The sequence below is a fragment of the Triturus cristatus genome, chromosome 9 (assembly GCF_964204655.1).
Source record: "Triturus cristatus chromosome 9, aTriCri1.1, whole genome shotgun sequence".
In the NCBI taxonomy this organism is placed as follows: domain Eukaryota; kingdom Metazoa; phylum Chordata; class Amphibia; order Caudata; family Salamandridae; genus Triturus; species Triturus cristatus.
This window is the reverse complement of record NC_140592.1, coordinates 1,148,844,883-1,148,871,044: the sequence shown is the minus strand read 5'-3', so window position 1 is coordinate 1,148,871,044 and position 26,162 is coordinate 1,148,844,883. Positions and strand designations below refer to the sequence as shown.

At 44.7% G+C, this 26,162-nt stretch overlaps 1 protein-coding gene across 8 annotated transcripts in view; it reads right to left on the bottom strand.

Annotated features, from left to right (window-relative positions):
• Positions 1 to 26,162, bottom strand: part of CAPN3 (calpain 3) — a 496,647-nt gene that overhangs the window by 234,095 nt on the left and 236,390 nt on the right. For all 8 annotated transcript variants that reach the window (XM_085627100.1, XM_085627104.1, XM_085627105.1 and 5 more), the window contains one exon: positions 11,389 to 11,522. In XM_085627100.1, the coding sequence (XP_085483226.1) occupies positions 11,389 to 11,522 (134 nt within the window). The remainder of the gene's footprint in view (positions 1 to 11,388; positions 11,523 to 26,162) is intronic.

The following is a 26,162-nucleotide window of genomic DNA, read 5'->3' as shown; positions in this document are numbered from 1 at the left end:
TTTAACTGCGGCACCCTGTCCCTGGCTATCGGCAGACGCGCAGAAAGGATTGCTAGGCCCCATCACGAAATCAGAAATTAAAGCAGCCCTCAAGGGCCTCTCCAGGAATAAAACCCCCGGGATGGATGGTCTGCCAGCCGAATTTTATGCTACCTACGCGGATATACTCGTGCCCCAGTTGGAAATTTTATATAAAGAAGCACTGGAAAAGGGAAGCTTGCCCCTCACTACGGCACAGGCGCTGGTGGTGTCGCTCCCGAAGCCAGGCAGGGACCCCACCGATATGGCCAGTTATCCCCCGCTATCATTGCTAACGACAGAGTATAAAATACTTAGTAAAGTGCTGGCGAATAGACTCCTGCCGAACTTGCATAAACTGATTCATATGGATCAGACGGGTTTTTTACCTGCGCGAAGTAATAATAAAAGGGATCTTATCGTGCGCAAACATAGCCCAATGGGCGTCAAGGCGCCTAAATCTAAATCCAACTCATGACAAAAGCCCCTGCAGCTCAACCTGTGTAAGCTCTAGAAAAGCACCACGTTTTTAGGGCCTTTTTAAACAGCGCTAAAGAGGGTAAGGTCTTTAACTCTGTCGGCAAGATGTTCCAAAGTTGTGGAGCAACGACTGAGAAAGCCCTGGCTCCCCATCTAGTGAGCTTAAAGCGAGGGACAACAAGTTGGAAAAGTCCCGAAGAGCGCAGACACCTTGTAGGGTGGTAACGGGTAAGCAGGGAGCTGATAGCGCCTTTAGATCCATCCTCGAGTGCTCTATAGGTCAGACAGAGGATTTTAAAATAGATTCTGTGCTGAATAGGCAGCCAATGGAGGTCTCTCCTCGCAGCAGTAGCAGAAGAGGCCCTGGAAAGATCCAGGACAAAACGTGCAGCAGCGTTCTGCACGATTTGCAGTCGATGTATAAGGCCCTTGTTGGATTCCATGTAGAGAGAGTTGCAATAGTCCAACCTGGAACCAACAAGGGCGACTGCAATCTGCTTGCGTGCTTGAAGAGACAGATAGCTGCAAATTCTATTGAGCGTCCTGATCACGCCCCAGCAGGTCGAAACAGTCCGATTCACCTGTAAGGACATCGAGAGTGAGGTATCAAACACTACACCCAGATTTCTGGCAGATTGAGAGGGAGTGGGGCAGGTGCCAAGAGAAGAGGGCCACCACTCACTCGACCAGATATCTTGGTCCTTCCCAAAGATCAGGACCTCAGTCTTGTCGCCATTTAGCTTCAGGGAGTTGGTAACCATCCAATCTGCAACATGTTGCATACAGGACCTGAAGCTAAAGGCAGATGTTAAAACAGAGGACTGAGTTAGTGAAACCATGATCTGGGTGTCATCGGCGTATGATACCACCTCCATCCCCTGCGATCTTACTAGCCTAGCAAGGGGGGCCACGTAGATGTTGAACAGGGTCGGACTTAATGCCGACCCCTGTGGCACCCCACATTGCAGAGACTTTGCTGGGGAGAGGTGGTTGCCGAGCATCACTCTCTGTTCCCTATTAAGGAGAAAGGAGTTGAGGAGACTCAGGGCCGAGCCAGTGACACCTGCCTCCCTAAGCCGAGATGTTAGAATGGCAGGAGACAGAGTGTCGAATGCGGCTGTGAGGTCCAGTAGCACTAGAACAGTAGTTTGTCCAACATCAACCTTGCGTCGGATGTTGTCGACTACAGAGGTGAGGGCAGATTCTGTGCTGTGATGTTTTCGAAATCCATGCTGGGTAATGTCAAGATACTCCGAAACTTCAAGAAAAGAGGATAAATGGCGATTCAGGTGTGCTTCTAGAATTTTAGCGGGTGCAGGGAGCAGAGAGATAGGTCTAAAATTTTTCAAGAGGCCAGGGTCGAGTGAGGGCTTCTTAAGAAGCGGCTTCACAATGGCCTTCTTCCATATTGGTGGAAAAATACCTTGAACAATTGCCTTGTTCATCACCTCAAGTAGGGGAGGAAGGAGGCTGTTCCTACACTCTTTTAGCTTTTTGAGAGGCAATGGATCTAGTGGAGAGGAGGATTTCGTCTTGTCTAGAAGAAGATTCAAACCCTCCAGAGACATAGAAGGAAAAACAGAAAGGAGGCTGGAAGGGACTATATCCAGTGTCTCAAAAGAGCTTATGCCTGGAGGGAGATTTTCTGCCAAGGAGAGACGTTGTACTTCCAAGGAAGTATGAATATCAAAGATTTTTGTGTGAAAAAAGTCTGCAATGTCGTCACAGAGACGTTGAGAGCTAACTACGGGGTCTGGAAGTTGGAGGGAGCACAGCGAATCAGCAATTTTAAAAAGCTCCCTAGAGGAGGTAAGTGAACTGGTAAGGTTGGCGAAGTATTCCTGCTTCTCCATTATCACTTTCTGCTTATACTCCCGTAGAGCAGACTTGTGGGCCTCCCTATCCATGGGATCCCAGGATTTCCTCCATCTCCTCTCACTGCTTCTACAGCCCTGTCTTAATACTCTGAGATGGTCCGAAAACCATGGCGCTGATGGTTTCCGCCGGGCTACATATCGCAAGGATGCAGGTGCAAGTTTTTCTACTGCATTAGTGATGGAATCGTGCAGATCTTGAACACAAGGAAATTGCACCACTTGCTTGCGGAGGCCCCGAAGCACTATGACTACGCGGGTTGTATCTCACTTGATATGCGACAAGCATTCGACTCTGTTAAATGGAACTACATATTCAAGGTCCTAGGAAGTTTCGGTTTGCCAAACAAATACGTCCGGTGGATCCGCCTCCTCTACAACGCCCCTACGGCGAGAGCGCGAACGGAAGGGCACATATCGGCAAAATACCAGATACGCAGATGAACGAGACAGGGGTGCCCGCTGTCGCCGTTTATTTTTATAATAGCACTAGAACCTATGGCGTTGAGGATTAGGGAGGAATTAGGGGAAATGGCGATTAGAGCGGGACGTACCACGCACTTGATATCGGAGTATGCAGATGATATTGTCTTATACTTGCGCGACCTCCATACACCGGTGGACGCCATGGCAGCGATGTTTCAGCGCTTTGAGCAGGTGTCGGGGCTAGCTATTAACCCAATGAAATCGACGGTGTTTTACTTTAAGGAACAGGCGCCCATGCGGGACTTCTTGTTTGGTACGCTACAGTTCAAGGTGGCACCCCACACGTTTAAGTATCTAGGCATCCAAGTTTATCGGTCCCAGGCAGACATGATAGAGGGCAACCTGCACAGAGCCCTTAGGGCCTTACGGGCTAGCATTACCTTTTGGACTGCTTTGCCACTGTCAGTGGCAGACAGGGCGGCAATAGCAAAAATGGTGGTCCACCAAGGCTGCTTTATTACTTTACAAACATACCACTTCTGCTCCCGGGCACCACTTTCAAACTAATGAACACACAACTAATCGACCTTATTTGGGGGACAGGTAGGCGGAGAATTAGCCTTAAGAAGCTGCAACGCAGCACTGCTGGAGGCGGTCTGGGAGTGCCCTATCTTAGAGCTTATTTCTATGCCTGTCAATTGCAGTGGCTGGCCTTCTGGACCGCAGGACGTAACCTACAGGAAATAGGAATGACAGAGCAGGATGTTGACAGAGGGGCCCTACACACCCTCCTGCTACCGCACAGTAGAATTCCGCGGGATCTCCCCCCCCTTTTGCGCACGGCGTTGCGCTGCTGGAGGGCAGCCCTGCAGTACACTGGAGCATCCCCTGCATACGCCGGGAATATACCTCTGCTCGGTATACCTTTACAAGATGGACGCCTGACGTCGTGCAGGCTGGCGCCTTGGTTGGATGTGGCGGTCAGCACGGTGGCGGACCTTTTTCGGAGACGGGGTACTAATGGATCACGATAATTTTGTGAGAGAAACCGGAGCTCCGGACCACCTCTATCTCTTACACGCAGCATTAATGCAATACGTCCGAACACATTGGGCCCCACAAAGACAAGAACCCTCCACGAATGACCTGGTAAAAACACTGTACTATATGGGGAGGGGGCGGCACCTTATTAAATGGCTCTATGTAGGGTTGCGTTCCCATACACAAATAGACTTGACGCCGCTGCGCACAGCATGGGAGGGTGATATAGGCAGAGCCTTAGAAGACAAGGAATGGGAGAAGGTAGTGGAGCACCCGAAGAAGGTATCAAGGAATGCGAGGTTCAAATACATCCAAACCATGATTTTACACAGGGCGTATCTCACACCGCGCAGATTACCCAACTACACAACATCATTGCCCCAGATGTCGACTAGAGGGAGCAGACCTTATACATACGATATGGTCCTGCAACAGAATTGGAGGGTATTGGGACTCGATCAGACGCCATACAGCGGAGATTACACATAGGGAGATACCCGCTACAATAGAGAGCTGCATATTGGGATTCAGGAAGAACGCTTCCAAATATAAAATACAGAACAGATTTGTGAACTTAGCACTCCTATTGGCGGTGCGGGCGATCACTATGAGATGGAAATCAAAAACACCGCCCATAATACATGCCTGGCACGCCGAAGTGGTGAGATGCGGGGGGAGCAGAAAGTGCAGCATTGAGACGGGAGGAGGAGAGAGGGCTACGGAGGACTCCTGTTGCGATGGAGTGGGATGTCATGTTAGAGGCGGGTCGAGCCATGGACGTAGACTTTACTACACCTAATAACAATACACAGGATAGTGCATAAGGTCAGGATACGGTTAGACAAATTTTAAAAAGTAAGCAATTTGCAAAGTGTATGGAGTATGAAGCAATTATGTACAGGCCGACAATGACAACGGGACATGTGTATGGGCCCAGTACGAAGGGGAGGGGGGAGGGAATGCTAGGATTGTGGGTTATATGTTATTTGTAGAGTCGAACAATATGGTAAGCAATTGCAAGAGCAAAGAACAGTTGAGGAACGCAGACTTGATGTTAATTAACGATACAAGTCATGTGATAGAAGTATGCTGCAATGTCACGCCACTATATGACACATGCAAAATTGTAAAAATCAATAAAATCATGTTTAAAAAAAAAAAAAGGGTGGATTGTTATTGTATCATGCAAAAGGCTGCAGACATGTATTTTGTTACACAAAATCTCACAGATTACCTTTGTAGGCAAGGATGTGGTGTTGATTATCACAACAGACAAGCCAAATTATCTGCCGAATGCCTGCAAGGCTTATCTGTCTGATAAGATCTTGTAATAAAAAATAAAAATAAATAATATATCTATGGACAATAAACTTCCTGTAGATCCTTTGCCACAAACATAACAAGACTGTTAGTCGTCAGCAGCTACTGCCTTCTTCCATTAACTTTTATGAGCCATCCCAGGCCTCCCCTACTGCTATGAGTTCCAAAACAAACAAACAAACAAAAAATGTCTAAATCCTTCTCTCTTTTATCCCGCCAGTAACCTTTTCAATCCAAATAACAGACAAACATGTTCACCACTCAAATTAATTTCATTTTTCACTATACTAATTCACCACTAATCCTTTATGGGTTCTGGAGTAGCGGGTTGCTCGGCGAAAAAGCGTTTCAACACCTCATCAGGAGCAGCAAGCGCTATATAAATGCAAACCTTTTTCCCTCTTCTATCCCTCCACTATCCTTCTCAATCCAAATAACTGACTAACATATCCACCACTCAAATTACTTTCATATTTCACTATACTAATTCACCATTAATTCTTTATGGGTTCCGAGTAGCGTGCTACTCGCCAAAAAAGTGCTTTGATGCCTCGTCAGGGGTAGTAAGCGCTATGTTAATGCAATTACAATACAATGTTGTGCATGTAATAAACTTTTCTCCTTACATTGACTATCCTTTTCAGTGGCAGATGATGTTATCAGTACAAGAACTGCAAATGTATATTAACTGCTTTCTCGACTTGTAACTAAAACCTTCAGAACTTACGGCCATGTAGTAATTCTTTTTAAAACATGGCATTACGAAGGCTAATGTGGTTTAATGTTTGCCCTATCTATTTGTGCCCTCCTCACCTGGATTCAAATCTTCATTTGGCCTACCGTTATACGGTAATTTAAGTCAGAACCACAGCATTTAACTTTGTATTCTTCTGCGTTTGTAAATGTATTTATTTGTAAATGTTAGTACAGCCAAAGACTATACTTCATGCTTTATTGCACTTTAATTAATCACACTATTGTTGCTAGTACTTAATTAATTACGATTAAACTAATTACAATTTCGTTGCCCTTTGTTTCATTCTGCGCACAAACTGCTTTCTTGTCTACATAATGTATGTGTTCTTGGAAGCAAGACACATTTTAATGTGTACCTTCAAGAGTGAGACAAATATTTACATGCTTTAGTGTTGAGCGCCTCATCCTGCCTATATGTTTTGGGTTTTCAATATATCGGTCTTTTTGTGGATGTAAAGTTGAACTGCTTTCTTCTTTATTCACCCTTTCCTCGATCTCCCCAACTTCTTCCTCATCCAGTCTTCTCTCACCTCTACCTCCAATACTTCTCTAGTCATACCTTCCCTCAATCTCCCTATATTCTGTCTCATTCCTCCCTCTGTCTTTTATATCCATTTCTTGTCTTGGTCTCTCTTTTACCTCCTTCCAGCTCTTGTTATTTCTGCACCTTCTCTTTCTCCTTACAGTTTTATTTGCTTGTTCTGCTCTTCTTTCTTGTCTCCTTCCCTTTCAAGTACTTTTCCCTCTCCTCGATTTCATGCATACTTTCGTTTTTTCTTCTATTTCCTTACTTCTATTTCACACTTACCCTCACTTTTTGTTGTTCTCCCTTTGTAGCTCAAACCCCAGTTCTTCCTCTGTGATATTGCCTCAGCCCACTGATTTCATTCCGTTCTCTTTCCAATTTGTTTTGTACCTTTTCAGACCTTGTCTTTTCTTATTTTTCTTTATGCTTTATACTTCATGTCTCATTCATCCATTTTATAACCCTTCCTGCAAACTGCCCTCATTTCTGTCTCTTCCTGTCGCTTTTCCATTCAGTAGCGTAGCAACGTTGTCATTGGCACCGGTGCAAGAAAGGAAAACGACCTCTTTGTCTGCTTTTAGAAAGGTAAAATATCGAAAATTCCAGGGTTCCATGGGACCCTCGGGGCTCTAGGTCAGGTGCCAGTGGACCGGCTGCACCAACGATAGCTATGCCCGTTTTTACTTGCTTTCCACTTTTTTCACCCATGCCCTCTTTCCTTCTGTCGTGTTCCCATGGTTTTCCGTAGATGAACATGTGGTAGTGTTCACATGCCCATACTACCGCCAGGCTCTCTTTTTCTGGCTGGGAGTATCCTTTTTCGACATCCGATAGGCTTTTGCTTCCATATGCTACTACATGTCTTGGGGAGTCTTTTCCTGGTTGGTGTTGCGCCAGTATTGCCCCTAGCCCCACTGGGCTGGCATCTACTGTCAGTTCAGTGCATAGCCTCGGATCGAAGTATGCTAGGTGGTCTACTGCTGTTACGGCGCTTCTGATCTCCTCAAACGCTTTGCTGCACTTTTCAGTCCATGCGAAACTTTGGCCTTGTTTTGTTAGTTCCCTCAGTGGTGCACTTACTGTAGCGAAATCTTGAATGTACCTTGCACAGTAGCTGGCCAGGCCAAGAAATGACTTCACTTCTGCCACGTCTCTTGGTTGTTGTGCTCTTTCCAGCGTTTTTACCTTGTTGCGATCCGGTCGCATTCCTTTCTTGGAGAAGATGTGGCCAAAGAATACTAGTTCGTCTCACTCCAACTCACATTTCTCTTTGTTTAGTGTCAGACCCGCCTGCTCTAGGTGAGAGCACACCTCTCTTAGCGCTTTGTCGTGCTCCTCGTTTGATTTTCCAAACACCAGGATGTCGTCGCTGTAGTTTAGGCTGTTCTTTACCGGCCTTATTACTTGTCGTATTGTCTCTTGAAATATTTCTGCAGCCGACGATACGCCAAAGCTCAGACGTTTGTATCTGAACAGGCCTAGGTGTGTGTTGTTTGATTGCTTCTGGTCTTTTATTTGTCTTTGTCAGTGCTTCTTTTCTATTTCTGGTGTTTCTGTGTTTGTCCTTGCCAATGCTTGTTTCTTACTTATGGTGCTTGTTTATTTGCCTTTGTCAGTGCTTCTTTAGTCATGTTGGTGCTTGTTTGCCGTTGCCAATGCTTGTTTTCCATTGCCAATGCTTGTTTCCTCCTTTTGCTGTTCTATTTGGCACCTCTTTATCATTGCCTCACTTCAAAATGGCCGCCGCGCTGTTCTCTCTTCCTATTGCTCTGTTTGCCTGACCTCAAAATGGCCGCCGGTGATCACGCAATACTTTTCCACCAATCGGGGTGCTGCCTGACTTCAAAATGGCCGCCCGCTGCTTCTAAATGCTTAATGAATGTCCTCCTTTCCTGCCTGACCCTGCCCTCTTCTCGCGATATCTCGCGCTTGAAACAGCGCGCGTTCACTCGGCTTTCCACTCTCCTTACCGGGTGATGCAGGGCAGTCTTCTTGCACTCGATTACGGTCGGGGTGGGCTCCCGCGCCGTGTGTTCTTCAGGGGCTGCACACACGAGCCAGGGTGGGCTCCTGGTCTCTATTACGATGTCTTTTGACACGGTGGACCGCTGCACTTCGATCTTCTGCTGGGCACTCGATCATCCACCTTCGTCGCCAGTTGTCGTGTTCCCGTCCCCATAGACCAAACGAGACACGCCAGAGTTTGCAGGTATTCTTTATTCTTTTTCTCGTCGTCTCACCAGTGGGCCCCTGACCTCTCGCCCCGAGGTCCTGCCCTGGAATGCCCTTTGTTCCCCTTGCCCCCTCCCCTCACCGGAACTGGTGTCCGGTGTCCTTTGGTCTCTGCCCTTGTGTCCCAGGGTCCTAGTGCCCCTGGTCTGGGCATGACACCTTCTTCCTATCTTCTTTTTCTTCAACAACACTCCTGGTATTTTCCTCTGTGTCTCTATTCCTAGTCTCTTTCTTCCCGTTTCTTTCCCCTCCTTTTCGCTGTCTTCTTCCTCATAGCGTCTGTAACTGCATTGCTGGCCACAGCTTCACTGTAGCTTCCCATCTGAGCTCCCCTTCCCCTTCAACCAGTCTTACCAAAAACATTGTACACAAGTGGCCTTTTCATTTAAGTGCATCCTGTACAGACCAGGCTTGGGAGCCCTTCGCTCCTGGGCTGATACTACTGATAGCTTTAGTTCCTTTCTGTTCCAGTTTATTATGCGCGTTTTAAAAACGTTTTCACTTAAATTCTGTCTCTCTGTTTTCTTCGCTTCCATGATATGGAATAAAAACAATTAAATCTCTAAATTCTCTGCGTGTTTTTTACGTCTGGCCTAGAGATAGTTTTAGTGTCTCGCCAGCTTCATGCACTAAAACTTCATAAAAAACAAACATAGATAAATAAAAAGAGAGGCTTTCAGTCAGCCCCCTCCATCCATTGGTCTGTTCAGCTGACCATCTTGCATCCGTCCACCACAGCACACTACATGGGGCAATGAGCCTGACCACTTCAGCTATTCGCTCTTCTGCACCGTGAGTGACAGGATTTTGCCCGATCACTTATGCAGTCGCCTACAAAAAAGGGTGCTTTAGTCCCGAGGTGGTGTCCCCAATACTTTGCTTTGCCAATGCCTTTTTCTTTTTCTTTTCATTCTTATTCTGTTTTTGTTTCTCTTCAGTCATCCTTTGTATTTAAACTATTTCTTTGGTTACAACAACTCAAAGCTGGTATGACCTTTTCTTTGCAAAAGTAAGAATAATATGTTACTGTGATGTGAACAGAGTTTTTCCTGTCTTCTAGGAAGCAGGCTTACTGAGCTACTATTAAAGTTATATGCGAGGGTTATAATTTTTTTTAATGAAAGTTTCTAGTGCAGACACATGGCCGCCATATTTTGGTGACAGCATTTGTTTTAATTTCCTTTCATACTTGTGATACAAGGTTGAAATAAAAAAATAAAATAAAACCATTGCTCTAGCTTGCGAATGTCAGGCCTATTGGTTTTGCGAATGCTTGTTTACAAAGTACCTATAATCAATATGAAACCCAAGGCCTTTGGTTCCAACTCTGCCATTACTTCACATGTCTCTAGTATTATGTCATTTTTACATTCTTTCTTCCTATATCATTGGATGTAATATTTAGCTTTAACATGAAAAAGATATGTACCTGATTCATAATGTTACCTGGATATTTGTGCCCCTAAATTCAATGTACGTGCATTAAAAAAAAATCTATGTGTGAAGACAAAATCAAAGTATCAGGAGGTAAACTCTGCCAGCATCGTGTAAATATTTGATGGGTAGTATACTTTCAAATACAGCTGAACTTCCAAGTATTTATAGTTTTTTGGCTATTCATCCACCCCTTGCAGGTGATTTCTCCCCCTGGAAAGGCCTGCAAATGTATTTCTGTCAATGGAAGGAGTAATTGTCTTTACTGAATGAGGAATGAACACACCCCGGTTTATCAGGGTGTACTGCAAAGGGCTTCTCCGATGTATTACACATTTTCAGCAAAAGTACTGCATTCTACTCAGTGGGCCAGCTACTTCTGAACAACTATAATCAGTGTTTTTTACATGAACCAGTTACCTACTTTTTTACTCTAAGATGGGTGTACTACCTAAATCACAATGCCATCCTTGGGCATTGTACAAACTATACAAAATTATGAATAAACAAAAGTAATATTAGAGTCAGACTGATACAGCAGAGCTTGTCAGCACCTAGGCGTACCTACTGCTAAATGCACAGAATCTGAATTACATTAACATGTTTTGACAAAAATGATTTCTTCGGGCCCGATTCACAGAACTAATTTAAGACAAAATCCTAAACTTACTACCATTTTGGTATTCACAGAAGGCACTTACTCATTTCGGTATTCACAGAAGTTAGGAGTCCTAACTTTAGGACTCCTATTGCCTTCTGTGAATACCAAAAGGCTTAAAGTTACGATTTTTCTCAGTTTAAGAGTAGTAAAGTTAGGACTCCTAACTTTGGGACTCCTAAATGCCTTCTGTGAATGCCGAAAGTCTCAAAGTTAGGATTTTTTTCAGTTTAGGAGTAGTAAAGTTAGGAGTCCTAACTTTACTACTCTTAAACTGAGAAAAATCCTATCTTTAAGACTTTCGGTATTCACAGAAGGCATTTAGGAGTTCTAAAGTTAGGACTTCTAACTTGTGTGAATACCGAAATGAGTAAGTACCTTCTGTGAATACCAAAATGAGTAAGTTCTTTCTGTGAATACCAAAATGGTAGTAAGTTTAGGATTTTGTCTTAAGTTAGTTCTGTGAATCGGGCCCTTCGATTTGGCCTGCACCAGGAAGGCTTGTCAATCTATCAGCTAATCATCCTCTTTATCTACATTTGAATAGCTTTTGTTTTCACTCTAAGTAGTAAGCCGTCTCGTGACATGAACTACCGGATGTGAACTTTTTTGAGTTCTCTTACTTTGCATAGGCTTTTTCAAGCAGCGCGCTCCAAAACTCATTGCGCTGAGAGGATTTGGTGAACACCAACTGGTTGTTGTATGTTGGCAAGCAGTCATCAATGATAACATCCACCCAGTCTCCGTAGCGCCAGAACTGAAAAAATAAATAAATAAAACAATATCAATTACTATTGGTGGCTTTAGAAAGAAGGTTGGCAGTTGGCTAATAAACTTATTGTTAGCCATAAATTATTGTTGATTTTTAGGGTTCTTTATTTCTATCTAAATCAATGATAAAATTAAGCTGTTACATTGTGTTACAAAAACCCATCATAGATTCTGCCTACAAATGTTAGGTGTATAAGTGAACCATAAGATAAAAAGATATGCCGAGATCACTGATTGTGCTAAAAAAAACATACAATGCTCCGATTAAATGGGCACCATGGGGTGGAGGTCTAAAACATGAACTCTGGACCTACTGTTGTCACACATGCACTATTTTGGCACTAAAACCCATAGGATAATACTGTGATGACTTAGATATATTATCTCATTTCAGGTTATTCCAGGTCAGCAGAATGATCACTATTCTTTTCTGCATATGAATGAGAAATAACTTGAAGTATCTTGCCCATTTATCTACAGAGTAATTACCAACAGGTTTTTGCAGATAAGTCACATTCTTTCAGTGATGTAATGTTGTGTTTCCTTAATCCAGCTATATTCCTTAAATTTGGTGGAATGCAATGCATGTGTGGTAACCCAATTATCCCTCTAACTCTACTTGAGGGACTGAAGCAAGATCAATTATTTGCGACCTTTAGTTAGTCATACATTTACTTTGTAACCTTTGGTAATGAGATATTGCCCCAATTTGTTTATAATATGAGAGTTGGGAGCACCTAAAACACATACAATTACACAATTAAACAATTTGATTTGATTTAAAATCGATTTAGAGCTACAATTGAGGTCAGCAATTAAAACTTCTGTTTCACATATTAGTATAAAAAAAGTATAAAATCAAAATATTATTCTATCATTTTGAAAATGCGAATAATATAGCAATTTATCATGCAACTAAATGCAATTAAAGAGAATCTTAGCTAAAAATACTCACATACAAATACAGTTGCCATTAAAATATGTGCAGAAAGCTCTTAAAAAAATGAAGCAGCAGAAAGCAGACTCTCTCATTTGGGGGGTGCATCTGGAAATTTAGCAAATCGTCATGTGTTGTAATATTAAAGATTACTGTGATTGGAACTTTATAATTTCTTCCCTGAACATTTAATACTGGGAAAGTATGTAAATGTGGAACAAATCTTGAGTGTCTGCTTTACATAAATTATACACTGAAAACCTCATTGGATCTAATTTTCCTGTCAAGGATTGAAGAGGCAAATTTCCTAATCTTAAAATGAATATACATCCCTTTACATTATAATCAATAGCAAACAAAAGATATTGTTGAATATTTCCAGTTTACAGATTTACTGCTAATTTTTGAATAACTTAAGTTTTCTTGAACACTCCACAGCCTGTGTTATACTCAATTGAATAATCTCCGTTATAAAAAAAAAGTCAAAAATGACCTGGCACCAAATTTTTAAGAAGATCAACATTGTAACTTTCAAGAGTTGTTTTAAATTTCTTGGGATAAATCATTTATTTTTGTGGATAGGTAATTAAATCATCCCAGAGCAAAGCCTTAAATGATGATTCAGGAGCGTAGCAGAGCTAGTTAAACCAGATTCCAGCCTAGGAGTTTGCCCTGGAATAGCATTGCTCAAGACACAGAAACTTAAAGAATCTACCCTAAATAAAAATTCAGGAAAACACATTATTTATGATAAAAAAGATTGAATGATTCCTCAGTTTCAATATCTTCCTTTACTCATGATAATTTAAAGTAAGCAAAACGTCACTTTTTCAAGTCTCTAATGTAAAAATACAAGCATATAAATTACCTTCCATACATGAAATGTATTGTAATTCAACATATATAATACTCATGACACAAATCTATTTGGTTTTGAATCAGCACATGTAAAAGATACATAAAAAACAACCTATGAAAATAAACATGAATGAAATATGAATTGTTCAGCTAAACAAATCTCCTTTGGAGAACCACTGAAGACACGCTAACTCTTACCAACAATCTTCTGTAGTCACAATCCCTTTCTGTTTCCTTCTAAGGTAGTCAGCATTAAAATCATTGTGTAGCAAATTATATAATATTTACATAGCTATAAGGCTAAAGCCCGATATTTTGCATCCTGGTCATAACTTAGACATTGGTGGTTACATGGTCCTACAATTACTTTGATTGATTGTCAACAATTGGCAGATGTCTCAAATACCCTCTCCTGCAATCTCTAGACATGTTTAGGGGACATGGGTAGGCAGTATTGCTTTTGGCAGAGCTACCATCCGCTCCCCTCATGGGGTAGGACTATTGTGGCAGGTGTGGCATAGCTGAAAATTGGGTCAGGACAGCCACTCAATTAAGATGGCTGGCCTGTTACCATTTCTGGTAAATCTCTTCTGTGTGGGAAACGTACTTTACAATGCGGGCAGAGCCATGAGTGCCGTTTCCCCACAAGCTCAACCACGCATGCCTTAACCAAGCATAAACCTTCACCACGCATATGTGTGGTTAAGACGGTGTGCGGTCTAGATGCTGGGATGGGTGGGCCCAGGAACAGGAAAAATCCCGGAGAGGACACGGCGAGGTACGTTTGTGTTTATTTATTTAGAAAGTTTTGTAAAGCGCAAACATGACCCTAGAAGGTATCAGAGCACTTTACAGAGGAATGAAACACATATGGGAAGGGGCAATCATGGCAGAATCATAGCAATAGACAACGTGACAACATGATAGATAAAAATATCAATAGTTACGTGACGACAGGATAGGCAAAAATAGCAATATTTACATAATGACATAATAGTGTCAAAAGAATTAGTCTGTAGGATAAGGCGAGAAAGTCATCCGCGTAATAATATATGAGGTGACTCAGTACCTCTACTGGACTTTAGCGCAGGTAGGTATTCATCAATAGCGCTTTCATTTCCTTTTTGAAGGACACTGTTGAGGGAATCAGTCTAGTTTCCGTTGGAAGGGTGTTCCAGATTCTTGGGGCGATTCCTGAGACGGAACGGTTATAGGTTTTTGTTTTTTTAATTTCTTTGGTTTAAGTAGGAGGGTGCTAGAGCTCCTGGAGGTACAGACACCACTCGACAGCTCAAGTTGTTTTGCGAGGTAGAGAGGTGTGTTGCAGTGAAGGGCTTTGTGGGTCATTCAGGCAAGTTTAAGGTGTATCCTTGCTTCGAAAGGTTGCCAGTTAAGTGTTTTGAGGTCCGGGGAGATGTGATTGTACTGCTTGGAGCTTGTGAGGAGACTGGCGGCTGCATTCAATACGGCTCTGAGGGGGGGCCAGTCTGTATTTAGGCAGACCGCAGAGTGTTGCACTGCCATATTCCAATTGTGAGATGATTAATGCTTGTACTGTGGACTTGAGGTCATCAGGGGGAAGGAAAGGTTTTAGTTTCCTTAGGATGCTCAGTTTGAAGTTCGCTCCTTTGGTAGCAGCACTAATGTGGTCCTGCATGCTCAAGTTCCTATCCAGCATTATACCCAAGGATTTCGTAGAGTCTATGATATGTGGTGTGCAGTTGAGAGCAGACAGATTTTCATGTATTCCTCAATGATGGGTGCTTGCTTGGACGGGGAAATAAGGAGAAATTCCGTTTTGAGGACGTTTAGCTTGAGATGGTTGAAGGTAAGTCAGTTGAGGGTTTTGTGTAAGGTTCCGTTGAGTGACTTGATGCCGTCAGACGAGGAGATTTTCATGTACAGCTGGGTGTCGTCTGCATACATGTGGTATTGGATGTTAGATGTTTTGAGGGTTTCGGTGAGGGGTTCAATGAATAGGTTAAAAAGAGTGGGTGATAGCGAGGAGCCTTGGGGCACCCCCAGGGTGCAGGGACTGGGATGAGAAAGGGATTGGTTGGATTTAATTCTCTGTGTTTATCGTGGAGAAAGGTGGTGAACCACTTTAGTACTGCGCTAGACAGCCCCATTCTATGTTCCAGAAGGCTCAGGAGGTTGTCATGTTTGACCATATCGAAGGCTGATGAGAGGTCGAGTAGGATTAATAGACAGGATTCGTTTTGGTCAAGTAGGGTAAGCGCGTCATCAACTATGTGTGTGATGGCTGTTTCGTTGTTGTGGCCTTGACAGAAGCCCGATTGAAATTGATCTAGTAGCTGGAATTCCTCAATGTGGTTACATAGTTGTACCTGTACACATTTTTCAATGAGCTTTGCCAGAGCAGGGGTTTTAGTGATTGGTCGGAAGTTATTTAGATCCTCAGGGTCTGCCGTAGGTTTCTTGAGGATGGGGAGAACTAGCCCGGACTTTAGGCAGGTAGGGACCTCACCTTGAAGTAGGGCTGCATTAACGATCTTGGTCCAGAGCGGAAATAGAGACCATATAATTTCTTTAAAGAAATATGAGGGAAAGGGATCGTTGAAGTGATTTGAGGGTTTCAGGGTAGAGAGGATGTTGAGAATGGAAGTGTCATTGAAGGTTGAGAAGTGATTCCAATGCGCATTGTTTTTAGGGGAGTGGTAGGTAGGAAGAGGGGACTGGGGAGTTAGGTGCAAGTCTGGTGAGGAAGATAATTTGAGCAAGTCAGACCTTAGGTCAGATTCAATTTTGTCTGATTTTTCGATGAAGAAGGATGCAAAGTCCTCGCAATTAGGATGGGGACTGGTGGTGGTTATCGATTGAATGAGTGTGTTGTTGGATTGCCATTTGATCAGTTCAAACAGCATTTTGGGGTGGTTTCTAGCTTTGTCTAGTTGTCTTCTGAAGAAGGTCGCTTTTGCAGTTCTGATGTGTTAGTTGTAAAGACTCCTTCTTGCTCTCAGAAGTTTGAGGAGTTCAGCAGATGGAAAGGACTCCAAGCTCGTTCCGCAAGTCTTAAGTTGAACCTATCTGAGTTATTGAACCAAGGATTGGAGTCTTTGTTGGGTTTTCTTTTTAGTTGAAGGGGGGCGATTGCATCCAAAACATTTAGCATGGAGTTGTTTTAGTGATCGGTGAGTTCATGGACATCTGCCATGAGCATGGGTGGAGACAGGGAAAGATTGCTGTGTGAAATGAGGTCGTCCATTTTAGCATTTTGCATCGAACTTTTCCAGTTTTTCACTTTCTTGGGTTGAAGTCTTTGGGTGTTCTAACGTTCAAGTATGAGGAAGGTGATAAAGTGGTGATCTGACCAGTTACAGGGGGCTATTGATTCAATCCGAATGGTGTCGGTGTTGGAGATGATTAGATTGAGGGTCGCGCCCAAGTTGTGTGTTGGGCTGTCACAGAATTGAGTTATGTTGAGGTCAAGTAGGAATGTTTTAAGACTGTTCACAGCTAGGTCATTCGGGTCATTCCAATGTAGATTGAAGTCTCCCAGGACGATTTGGGGGCAATGCAGCTCTAGAAAGGATGAGATGGTTTCCATGGTTTGTTCAATCAGAAGGAGGTTATCTCCTGGTGGATGGTAGAAGATGTGTAGGTTACAAAGGGGTCTTTGTTTGCTGAGGATGGTAATGCTGAGGTAATCACAAGATGAGAGAGGAGCAGACCGAGATTGTTTCGCTGAGAGACTGTTATGGTAAATACAGGCGATGCCTTCCCCGTACTCTTAGTTCTGTCAAGTCTGATAATGTTGTGAGTAGGAGGAACTAGGATGTCAAGGACAGGACCCGAGGATACATTGAGACAAGTTTCAGTGAGAATCAGGAGGTCAAGTTCTTGATCAAGGATGAGGTCAGCGATATCTGCTGCATGTTTCACTGCGGATCTGCGGTTGAGAATGGGTGCATTTCAGGTGGGTTTTGGAATCAGTGGGAGTAGATTGTGCAATGTGAACTTGCATGAGGTTTGCAGTATTTAGTGCATTGGAGTTAAATGTGGGGGTTCTATTCGGGTTTAGTGTGATGGTTTGAATGGTCTCTGGGGTGCAAGTCAGATTACTAGGGTCTTTAGAAGGGGCTAGCATGCTTGGATAGGTCTGGATGTGACTGGGATATCAGGTTGAGTGTTGTTGTAAGTTAGGAGAAGGGAGAGGATGTCTGGGCTTGAGAGGTGGTTCTTAAATCTAGTGGGTCTGGACATGGTGTTTGGGTAGGGGGTAGTGTTCAAGGACCAGAGGGGGGATGTATGCTTTGGGTCACTCCTCGTCTCAGCAGGAGGAGTGAGTGTCTTAGGGTAGTGGTTGGGCATTTGCAGGTACGACTGTGGAACTTTGTTGGGCGATAAGTTTGAGGCCAGCTCTGAGGTGATGGTTGTGAGCTTTTGTATGTCCTTTTTGAGTTTTTGTAGCTCCCAGTTGATTTCCTTTAGTCAGGAGGCCACATAAAGCTGAGTGGCAGTGAGCATGGAGGGGGCGGGAGAGGGGTCAGTCCCAGGTGTGGTAGTAGTAGGGGAAAGAATGTGAGGATGGTAAGGAGAGGAAATGATCCCGGAAGGGGAGGTCTGACGGTGTTGGCCAGGTGGGAGAGTAGGGGGGTAGAGGTTTTGGAGTAGTTATGAGGATTGGGTGGAAGAGGAGTTTGGTTCGAGGGGGTGAGAGCTGTACAAGGTAGCATGTGGGAGCGGAGGGGGTAAATGTTTTGGAGTGTTTAAGAGGCTTGGGAGGCAGAGGGGTTCGGTTCGGGGGTGTAAGCTGTTCAAGGTGGTAGGAGAAGTCTTTAGGTGATGTAGTAAGATTTCTTGAGGGGCCGGAGGTGTGTGCAAAGGGCTAGAGTCCCAAAGTGGTATGGGAGGGACATGGTTAGCGGGAGAAATGTTTATGTCGTCATTGGGCAAGAGAGTGTTGTTCAGGGTCTCAGGTAGAGTATTATGGTGCTTGGGATTGAGAATGCAGGATTCATGGTGGTCCTATGAAATGGATGAGGGATTCGAGTTTTCTGGAGTTTTGAGAGGGGCACTGTTGTTAAGGGAGTTCTTAATGGCGGCAAAACAATTAACAAAGATTTCTAGGTTACGATTAGCAGCCTGTAGAAGGATAATCCCATTATTATATAAACGGATATGGTAGCCGTCGCTTTGAATGTGGATGAGGTGACTACATTGAGTCGTAAACCATGAGGAATTTTCTTAGAACAGGAGATACTGAGTAGTGAGTAGAAGGCATTTCTCCATTGTACCCTTCTTTTAGAGAAAAAGATCAGATCATTTGTGATAGTTCCTTTTTTGTGGCAGTAATAAGGGTCAGAGATTAGGGTTTCTGGGTTTGATTTAGGAAGTCTGTGTTTAGGGGATTTGGCTGCATTTTTAGAAAGGTTTGGTGGGTAGTTGATTGTGTAGCTATATTGAGCTAGCCTCATAAGACTGGAGTCTGGACTGCTCCATGCATAGGAGGCCATGGTTCAATAACAGGTCGAAGGGCCAGCGTTGAAGAGACTCAGGAGTAGGGTAGCAGAGGAGTGGCGGAGTCTAGTGTGAGTCCATAGTGGCATAAGTTGGTGTTGGTATTGTCTAAATAAAAGGATCTACAGGTGGAAGGGACTTACAAAGGAGCCTGGTACCTGGGTTGATAGCGTGATTCGGGTGGCAACCACAATGAAAGGTGTCAAGACGTTCTAAGATGGTTGCATAGTATGAGCAGTATGAGGAAGGTAGGAGCAGGCAGAAAAGTAGTGTGTAGAGTGTTAGGTCGTTCGCAGAAGGCCGCCGCAATGGGAGATTGAGGTATCGGGGGCGAGTCTAGGATGGTTGCAGTACTAGAGGGCAATGGGAGGCGATTAGGGAATAGGAATCTGAGCAAATCTTTAGGATAGTCATGTAATGCGAGCAGTATGAGGGGCTGAGGGAGAAAACTGAGATGAGAAAGCTGCGATGGCTCCCTAGTGAGAGGAGTGTGAGGTAGGTATGGGGCAGGAGCAGCGTAGTTTGCAGTGATGCAGGAAGTTCTAAGATGCCCGCCGCAAAGGGAGAATCAGTGGTAGAGGGACAGATCTCAAATGGCCGCAATGTGAGAGCAAAATGAGGGAGGAAGCAATGTAAACCAAGTCCGCAATCTAAAGGCAGTCTGGAGTGAGCAAAGTTAGGAGAGGTAGTGAGCAAGGTCAGGCATCGGTTGAAAGCAGGTTAAAACAGCGCCGCCATATAATCCCAAGATGAGGCGTCGGCGATGGACTAGTTAGGCTGGACTATTCCCTCGGTGTGGACGGACCTCTTCTAGAGGCGAGAGACCCATCTGAGGAGCTTTTGTGGTAACGGGCGGGGCGAGGGCACACCCTTTCCTTTAAGGAACTTTTCAGAGACCAAGAGGATCGAGGAGATCAGGCTCTACTGGGAGGCAGCGCGGCAGCTCGTAGCACAGCAGGAGCCCTCCCAGTACTTTGCCACGTCCAACACGTAACACAGAGGGAGCCGATGCACTGGCGAGACGACAGGCTCCTCCACCAAGCCCCAAAGACAGGCCTCAAGCGAGGGGCGGGGTGGAAGTCAGCGGGCACCTCTGATGTAAAGGCGATCCCCAGAAGTCAGGAGAAATTCGTTGCGACGCAAGATGAGGAGGGCACCCCTCAGACCCTGGCTGGTCGGCAGCGATCGGAGCAACCTATGGGGCAAGATCTAGCTCAGCCACGGCTCTGATGTCTTCGCAGGTCGAACTCCTCTTTTGGGATCTGCCTTCGTTGGCGACTGTGACCCAGCCCGTGGGAGAGTCAGCAGCCCCGGGGAACCCCGCGGAGCCAGTTCAACCAGCGCAGGATTGGTGTCTCCGGGGCCCTTTGTCTCCCCGGGGCCCACTGTCGTAGGAGACGGCAAGGACGTCGATCCGGCTCATAGGAGAAAGAGCCGCACCGGGGAGCCCTGCAGAGGCAGTTCAGCGAAGGCCTGGGCGTCGAGAAGTCAAGGATCGTCATCGTGGGGAGTCGTCACATTCATCCTCCGCAGCGTGGGTCCAGCGAGTCCAGTTGCAGGTACAAATCAAATTATAAGAATTTTATAGTTTCATTTAGCTGGTAGCTTGGTTTGCATGGGTCGATGGGCTGGGATTTCAGGGGATTTACGCCGATGGTGATCCCATACCCTAGGAGCCCTCAGGAAGAGCTCCTTCCTCCATCGGCCATTTTGGGCTGGGGCTGGGGGCGGGTTTTGGGGAAGTGGGGGGTAGTTTTTAAGGGTTGAGGTAGTTTTTATGGCGGAAGGAGGGTCGGGTAGTTTTTAGTGTTGAGGGGGGCATGGTAGTTTTATGGGCTCGAGGGAGTCAGGGAAGTGTTTAGGGTTTAGGGTCAGGGAGACGGAGTAGTTTTTTGGGCTAGGGGGGTCGGGTAGTGTTTAAGGCTTGTGGAGGTTGGTGTAGTGTTTAGGGCTCAGGGGGTCCAGTACAGTTTGAGCACAGATTCTCTCTTTTAAGTGTGTGCCAAGACTTTTTGAGAATTGACGATTTTTAGCTCAATCAATCAATCAATGCATTTGTAAAGCGCGCTACATACCCGTGAGGGTCTCAAGGCGCTGGGGGGGGGTGGAGGGGGTCCGCTACTGATCGAAGAGCCAGGTCTTGAGGAGTCTCCTGAAGGCCAGCAGGTCCTGAGTCTGTCGTAGGCTGGTGGGGAGAGCATTCCAGGTCTTATGGGCGAGGTAGGAGATGGATCTGCCGCCGGCGGTGGTTTTCCAGATACGAGGGACTGTGGCGAGGGCGAGGTTGGCTGAGCGGAGGCTTCGGGTGGGGGTGTGAAAGCTGAGTCGGTTGTTGAGGTATGTAGGTACGGTGTTGTGTAGGGCTTTGTGTGCGTGGATGAGGAGTTTGAAGGTGATCCTCTTGTTGACGGGGAGGACCCATGGCTCAGATTTTGGCAACTGAAATGACTGATTCTTTCGAGAGACTTTGCTATATAGTTCATTGTGCAACTCTAAATGAGAATGATTTGGTTGCTTCTCAGGTTGGGGACCAATCCTTCCCCTCCTAGTCCAAGAACGACACACCGCCTAGTGGGCCTAATCCCCGGTAATCTAATGCACTTGATGGAGTCACAATTAATTCACTTTCAGTTCTGTGTGTAATCTCTGATCACAGGTCTGAATCCTCATGAAAATCCTGGAGGGTTATTGTGCCTGTTCTAGAGTATTCCATAATGTAATGATAGGATACAATTTTTATTCTAAATAAGACTTGTCAGTAAGTTAATACTTTTGTTGCAATATCCTCAAGTAACCGCTTATTCCCATGTTACAGTCTAGGAAAAGTAGCTCACTGAGTTATGTATGCACTGTAAATACCCGAGTGTAGCGAGCAAAGCATAAATTAGCATCTTTGCTGGATTCTGCTCAATGTTTCTACCAAATGTTTAATATAATTGGCCCTGTTAGATAGTAATACATATTATTAAGTGAAAAAAGAGTCAGCTTGTAGCGAGCTATAGACATGGATATTATTAGTGTAATAACAGACACATATCAACTAGTACCACCCTCGTCCTTACCCCGTCAGCCATTTGTACAGGTTTCCTCTGGCATGGTCTGCACAGGAAGAGGGATGGGGTACCTCATCTCGCTGGCATGTCATTGAGGGTGGGGACGGGCACAGGAGAGGTCTTTCTTATGTGTAGGTGGTCCTTGTTTCATGTTCAGTAAGAAGGGGAGGAAGTTGCAAGAGGCGGTTCTTGGCTTGGAATCAATGTCTTCTACCTTTCCACCTCAGTTTGGTACCACCTGCACTTCCTCTTATTATCTGTCTACAAGCCATACACTTACAAATAGGGAACTGAGGCTCCCGCTTAAATCCCGCTCTATTACTTGCTGGTGAGGAGTTAAGGGATAATAAATCCAGAAAGTATATTTTGGGTACACCTCAGAGAGTGTGTTCAAGAGAGAATGCCTTGTGTATATATGAGCGAGCGTATGCAAACTTCTCAATGTTCTGCGATCAAAACAGATAGGTTCTCTTCTTTTTTATTGTTAAAAACTTCTGATGTGGAAGGGATAAGGAGTTATGAAGCAATTGAATTCTGAACAGTAGAGTTCTTGGATACTCCTGTTCAGCAAGTTGGTCCCACATGTTGGGTTTTCTTGTCTTGAATGCGCCACAATCAAAACGAAGGCGACCAATGGCAGATTGTCAATTAAGTCTGTTTGCTTATGTTTTAACCCTAACCAAATAACTGATGTGGGATCTCTGTGTCCACCCTGATTGTATTTCCTTATGCTTCTTTTCCATAGGACAATCCTCCACCAAGCATATCTAAGCGCTCATAACACCTACACCACAGGTACAGTATACTGAATACTGAAGACACAACTCCTGGCACCATCCTGCACAAAAAATGATCCTAGTCAACCCTTACTAAGTGTTTGCTACTTCAACAGCACATCCCAAACTATGCTCACACATCACCCCTCCCCCATGAAAGTACACATTAGATACCTCTCCTAGCACACAAAACTACCACCTCAAGTGCACATCCATATGATGCCATACATCCACTTTGCATACACCAATAAAACATATTATGCACAATGTCTGGCACCACCATCTGCATAACATGTTACAAGCCATAAAGTTGGCTTAGGATGTGCTGCCACGATGGTCATACACTCATGTTATACTGATACATCTATAGCTTTATCACAAATCTGCATATTAGCAGTCCTAAAGACGTTGACTTAAACCTGCCTAACCTACATACACATAGAATGGCATCAAAACCATATATTTAATGGGATCTTTCTGTTCGTGCTCTAATATAACCAATCATGACTATTCACGTGCCTACTGCAACCTTACCACCGCTTTCCAATATGACTCACCTCTGAATAATATAAAGTACAAACAAATACAGTATCAACACTTAGCCTCTGTTAAATCAGAATCATCAAAGGTGCCAGATTCTGAAACTGCTTCAGGACAATACGAATGGTGGGACTGTGATATGAAAAATGCATTTAACATAGCAAACCTGACACCCATGTCCAGAACATACTTACATATCTTACATTGCTTGAGAAAATCAGAAAGACTTTAAAATCTCAGTTATCTATTTGCAAATTGTGATGTGACACGCTGTATGCACCTTTGTTTCCCTTGAAAGGCAGATCAGTCTTGTGGCAAGGTGCGAGTGTCCAACTGGACCCTGCAAGACCTCCGAAAAGCTCCAAGTCCGGCCCTAACTCTGATTAAAGTAATTAGTGATTCTCCTTAAAGTGAGGCATTTGTAGTTTGGCCACATTGGACAACGCAATAATAGCCCTCGACCCCCCTGCATGCTGATGCATATCACACACACAATGAATGTATGCTGTCAATGCTGCAGGTGTCATGACATCAACACGCTGCAACCGACAAAGAGAGAACATAAGCAGGCGCAACCCTCAACCTTTAGGAACAACTGCTAGAACCAGAATCTCTGCTTTTCACTCAGTGCTAGCAGTGACTGTTGTCACTCCACCACTGTGACTCAAGCATGGTATAGGAAGGCATCCCATCTGTGGCACATAGGTGCCAGGCGCTCTCACCCTGAATAGCATTTGTGCCACGGTTATCTTCAAATCAGTCTTTTTAGCTCAGATCACTTTGGTTTACCTTGTTACAGAATATGTTTCGATATTCTCTAAACACAAGAGTGTTAGAACTGGTGGTCTCTAGTTGGCAATGACCCTTGCTTCTAGTCCGAGTAAGGGGGCTACACTCCTAAATAACCCCTGCTCAACCCTGTGGTAGCTTGGCACGAGCAGGAAGGCGTATCTCAGAGGCAGTGTGTAAAGCATTTGTGAACACATACAGTAATATAGTGAAAACACTACAAATGGACACAACACAGGTTTTATAAAAATAAGTATTCTTCATAGATACTTAAGACTCAAACGACAAAAATCCACAATACTGTAATCAGAAATAATACTAAGATAGTAGAAGTAGCTTAAAAATAGGTTATTCAATTGAACGCAGTTTTTAGCAACAGATAACCCCAACTGGAGTTATCACGGCATCGAGATCAAAGAAATCCCAAAGTACGGCGTCGACCGCGAGGTGCGCGGCGTCGGGCCCGGAGTCAAAACAGACCCACAAAGAACAGTACCTTGGAAAATCAAAAACAAAGACAGCTTGCGGCGTCGTTGGCGTTGTGCAGCATCGGTTCCTTGCTTTGGGGGAGGCGACGTGTCGGGTCCTCGATGCTTGCGCAAGGCAGGGGAGGCATCGGTTCTTTACCGGAGAGGAGGTGACGTCACGATGGCGCCGAAACCACGGTTCCTTACGATGTCGCGATGTTGATGGATTCTTGACCACCCACGTCGAGGATCGGCTCCACAATGATGTCAGCTTCGGAGTCGATGCAGCACAGCAGCAGGCGTCGGCCCTATGTCGTAAAGTAGGAGCAGCGCTCACGGCTGATGGCAGGTTACGATGTCGCTCGCTGGCGTCAATGTGGCACGGCGGCCGGTGAAGGGTCTACGTTGTAAGTCGGAGCAGCTGTTGCAATTTCCTTTTGTAGCAGCCAGAACAGCAATACCAGATGCAGGCATGCAGAAGGGGTGAAATCTTTGTATCCCTGAGACTTCAGACAGGAGGCAAACTCAAATTCAAGCCCTTGGACATTTTCTGCAAGATGATGAAAGTTTCAATAAAAGTCTTTTCTCCTTTCTTTGGCAATATAGAAACCACTACAAGCCAACCCCAGCACCAACACACTGGCATAGGGATAGTCAAAAACTCCTGCAGATTCTCTGGTTCTTCTTCTTGGCAAAAGGTCCGTCTTGATGTCCAGAAGTGATCTAAAGACCTGGGGTCTGGGCCCAGTATTTATACTATTAAATCCTTTGTCCTCTGAAGACAGATGGTCCTGTAACCTAGTCCAAACCAGTTCTGGGTGCATTCTGCCAGTGCACAACTTCTTCCTTTGTCAGTGTGGGCCAGGGTCATCAGACGCACCACAGGAGGTTGAGGCAGCATTGTGGAAGGCAGGCACAGGTGCTACTCCTCCCACCACTCCCAAAGCAGACTTGTGCTGACTGACACTGTCTCCTGAAGCCCCCTCAGCCCCTGTCACATACAAACCAGACATGGAATACCTAGCAGAGGCAGGCTTGGATGGATAGGCAAGAAAATACCTACTTTCTAAAAGTGGTATTTTCAAACACAGAATATTAAAACCAACTTCACTAAAAGATGTATTTTAAAATTCTGAGTTCAGGCATACTAAATTCGTTTTTCTACCATGTTCCCTGGGTCAGTTAGGATTATAAGATGTTATAATCAAACGGCCCATTCTGGCCTATGGGGACAGGTAGCCTTGCAATAGTTAAAAACGAAATTGGATGTAATTCACTATCAGGACAGGCTACACACATCAGGGCATGTCCTACCTTTCACATACAATGCACCCTGCCCTAGGGCCTACCTTAGGTTTGGCTAACATGTATAAAATGGAAGATTTAGGGCCTGGCAAGTGGTTGCACTTACCAAGTCGACATGGCAGTGCCAGACTGCACACAGGCTCTGCAATGGCAGGCCTGAGACACACTTTACAAGCTGCTTCTGTGGGTGGCACAATCAGTGCTGCAAGCCCACTAGCAGCATTTGATCTACAGGCCCTGGGAACACATGGTGCACTGTACTAGGGCCTGACAAGTAAATCAAATAAGCCAATCATGGAGTCACTAATCCATTACATCAATCTAACATAGGGAGAACTTTCACTGTGGAACTGAATAGCAGTGGCACCACAGTGCCCAAAGCATCTAACCAGCAAAAACATATTAAAAACAGAGGAGACA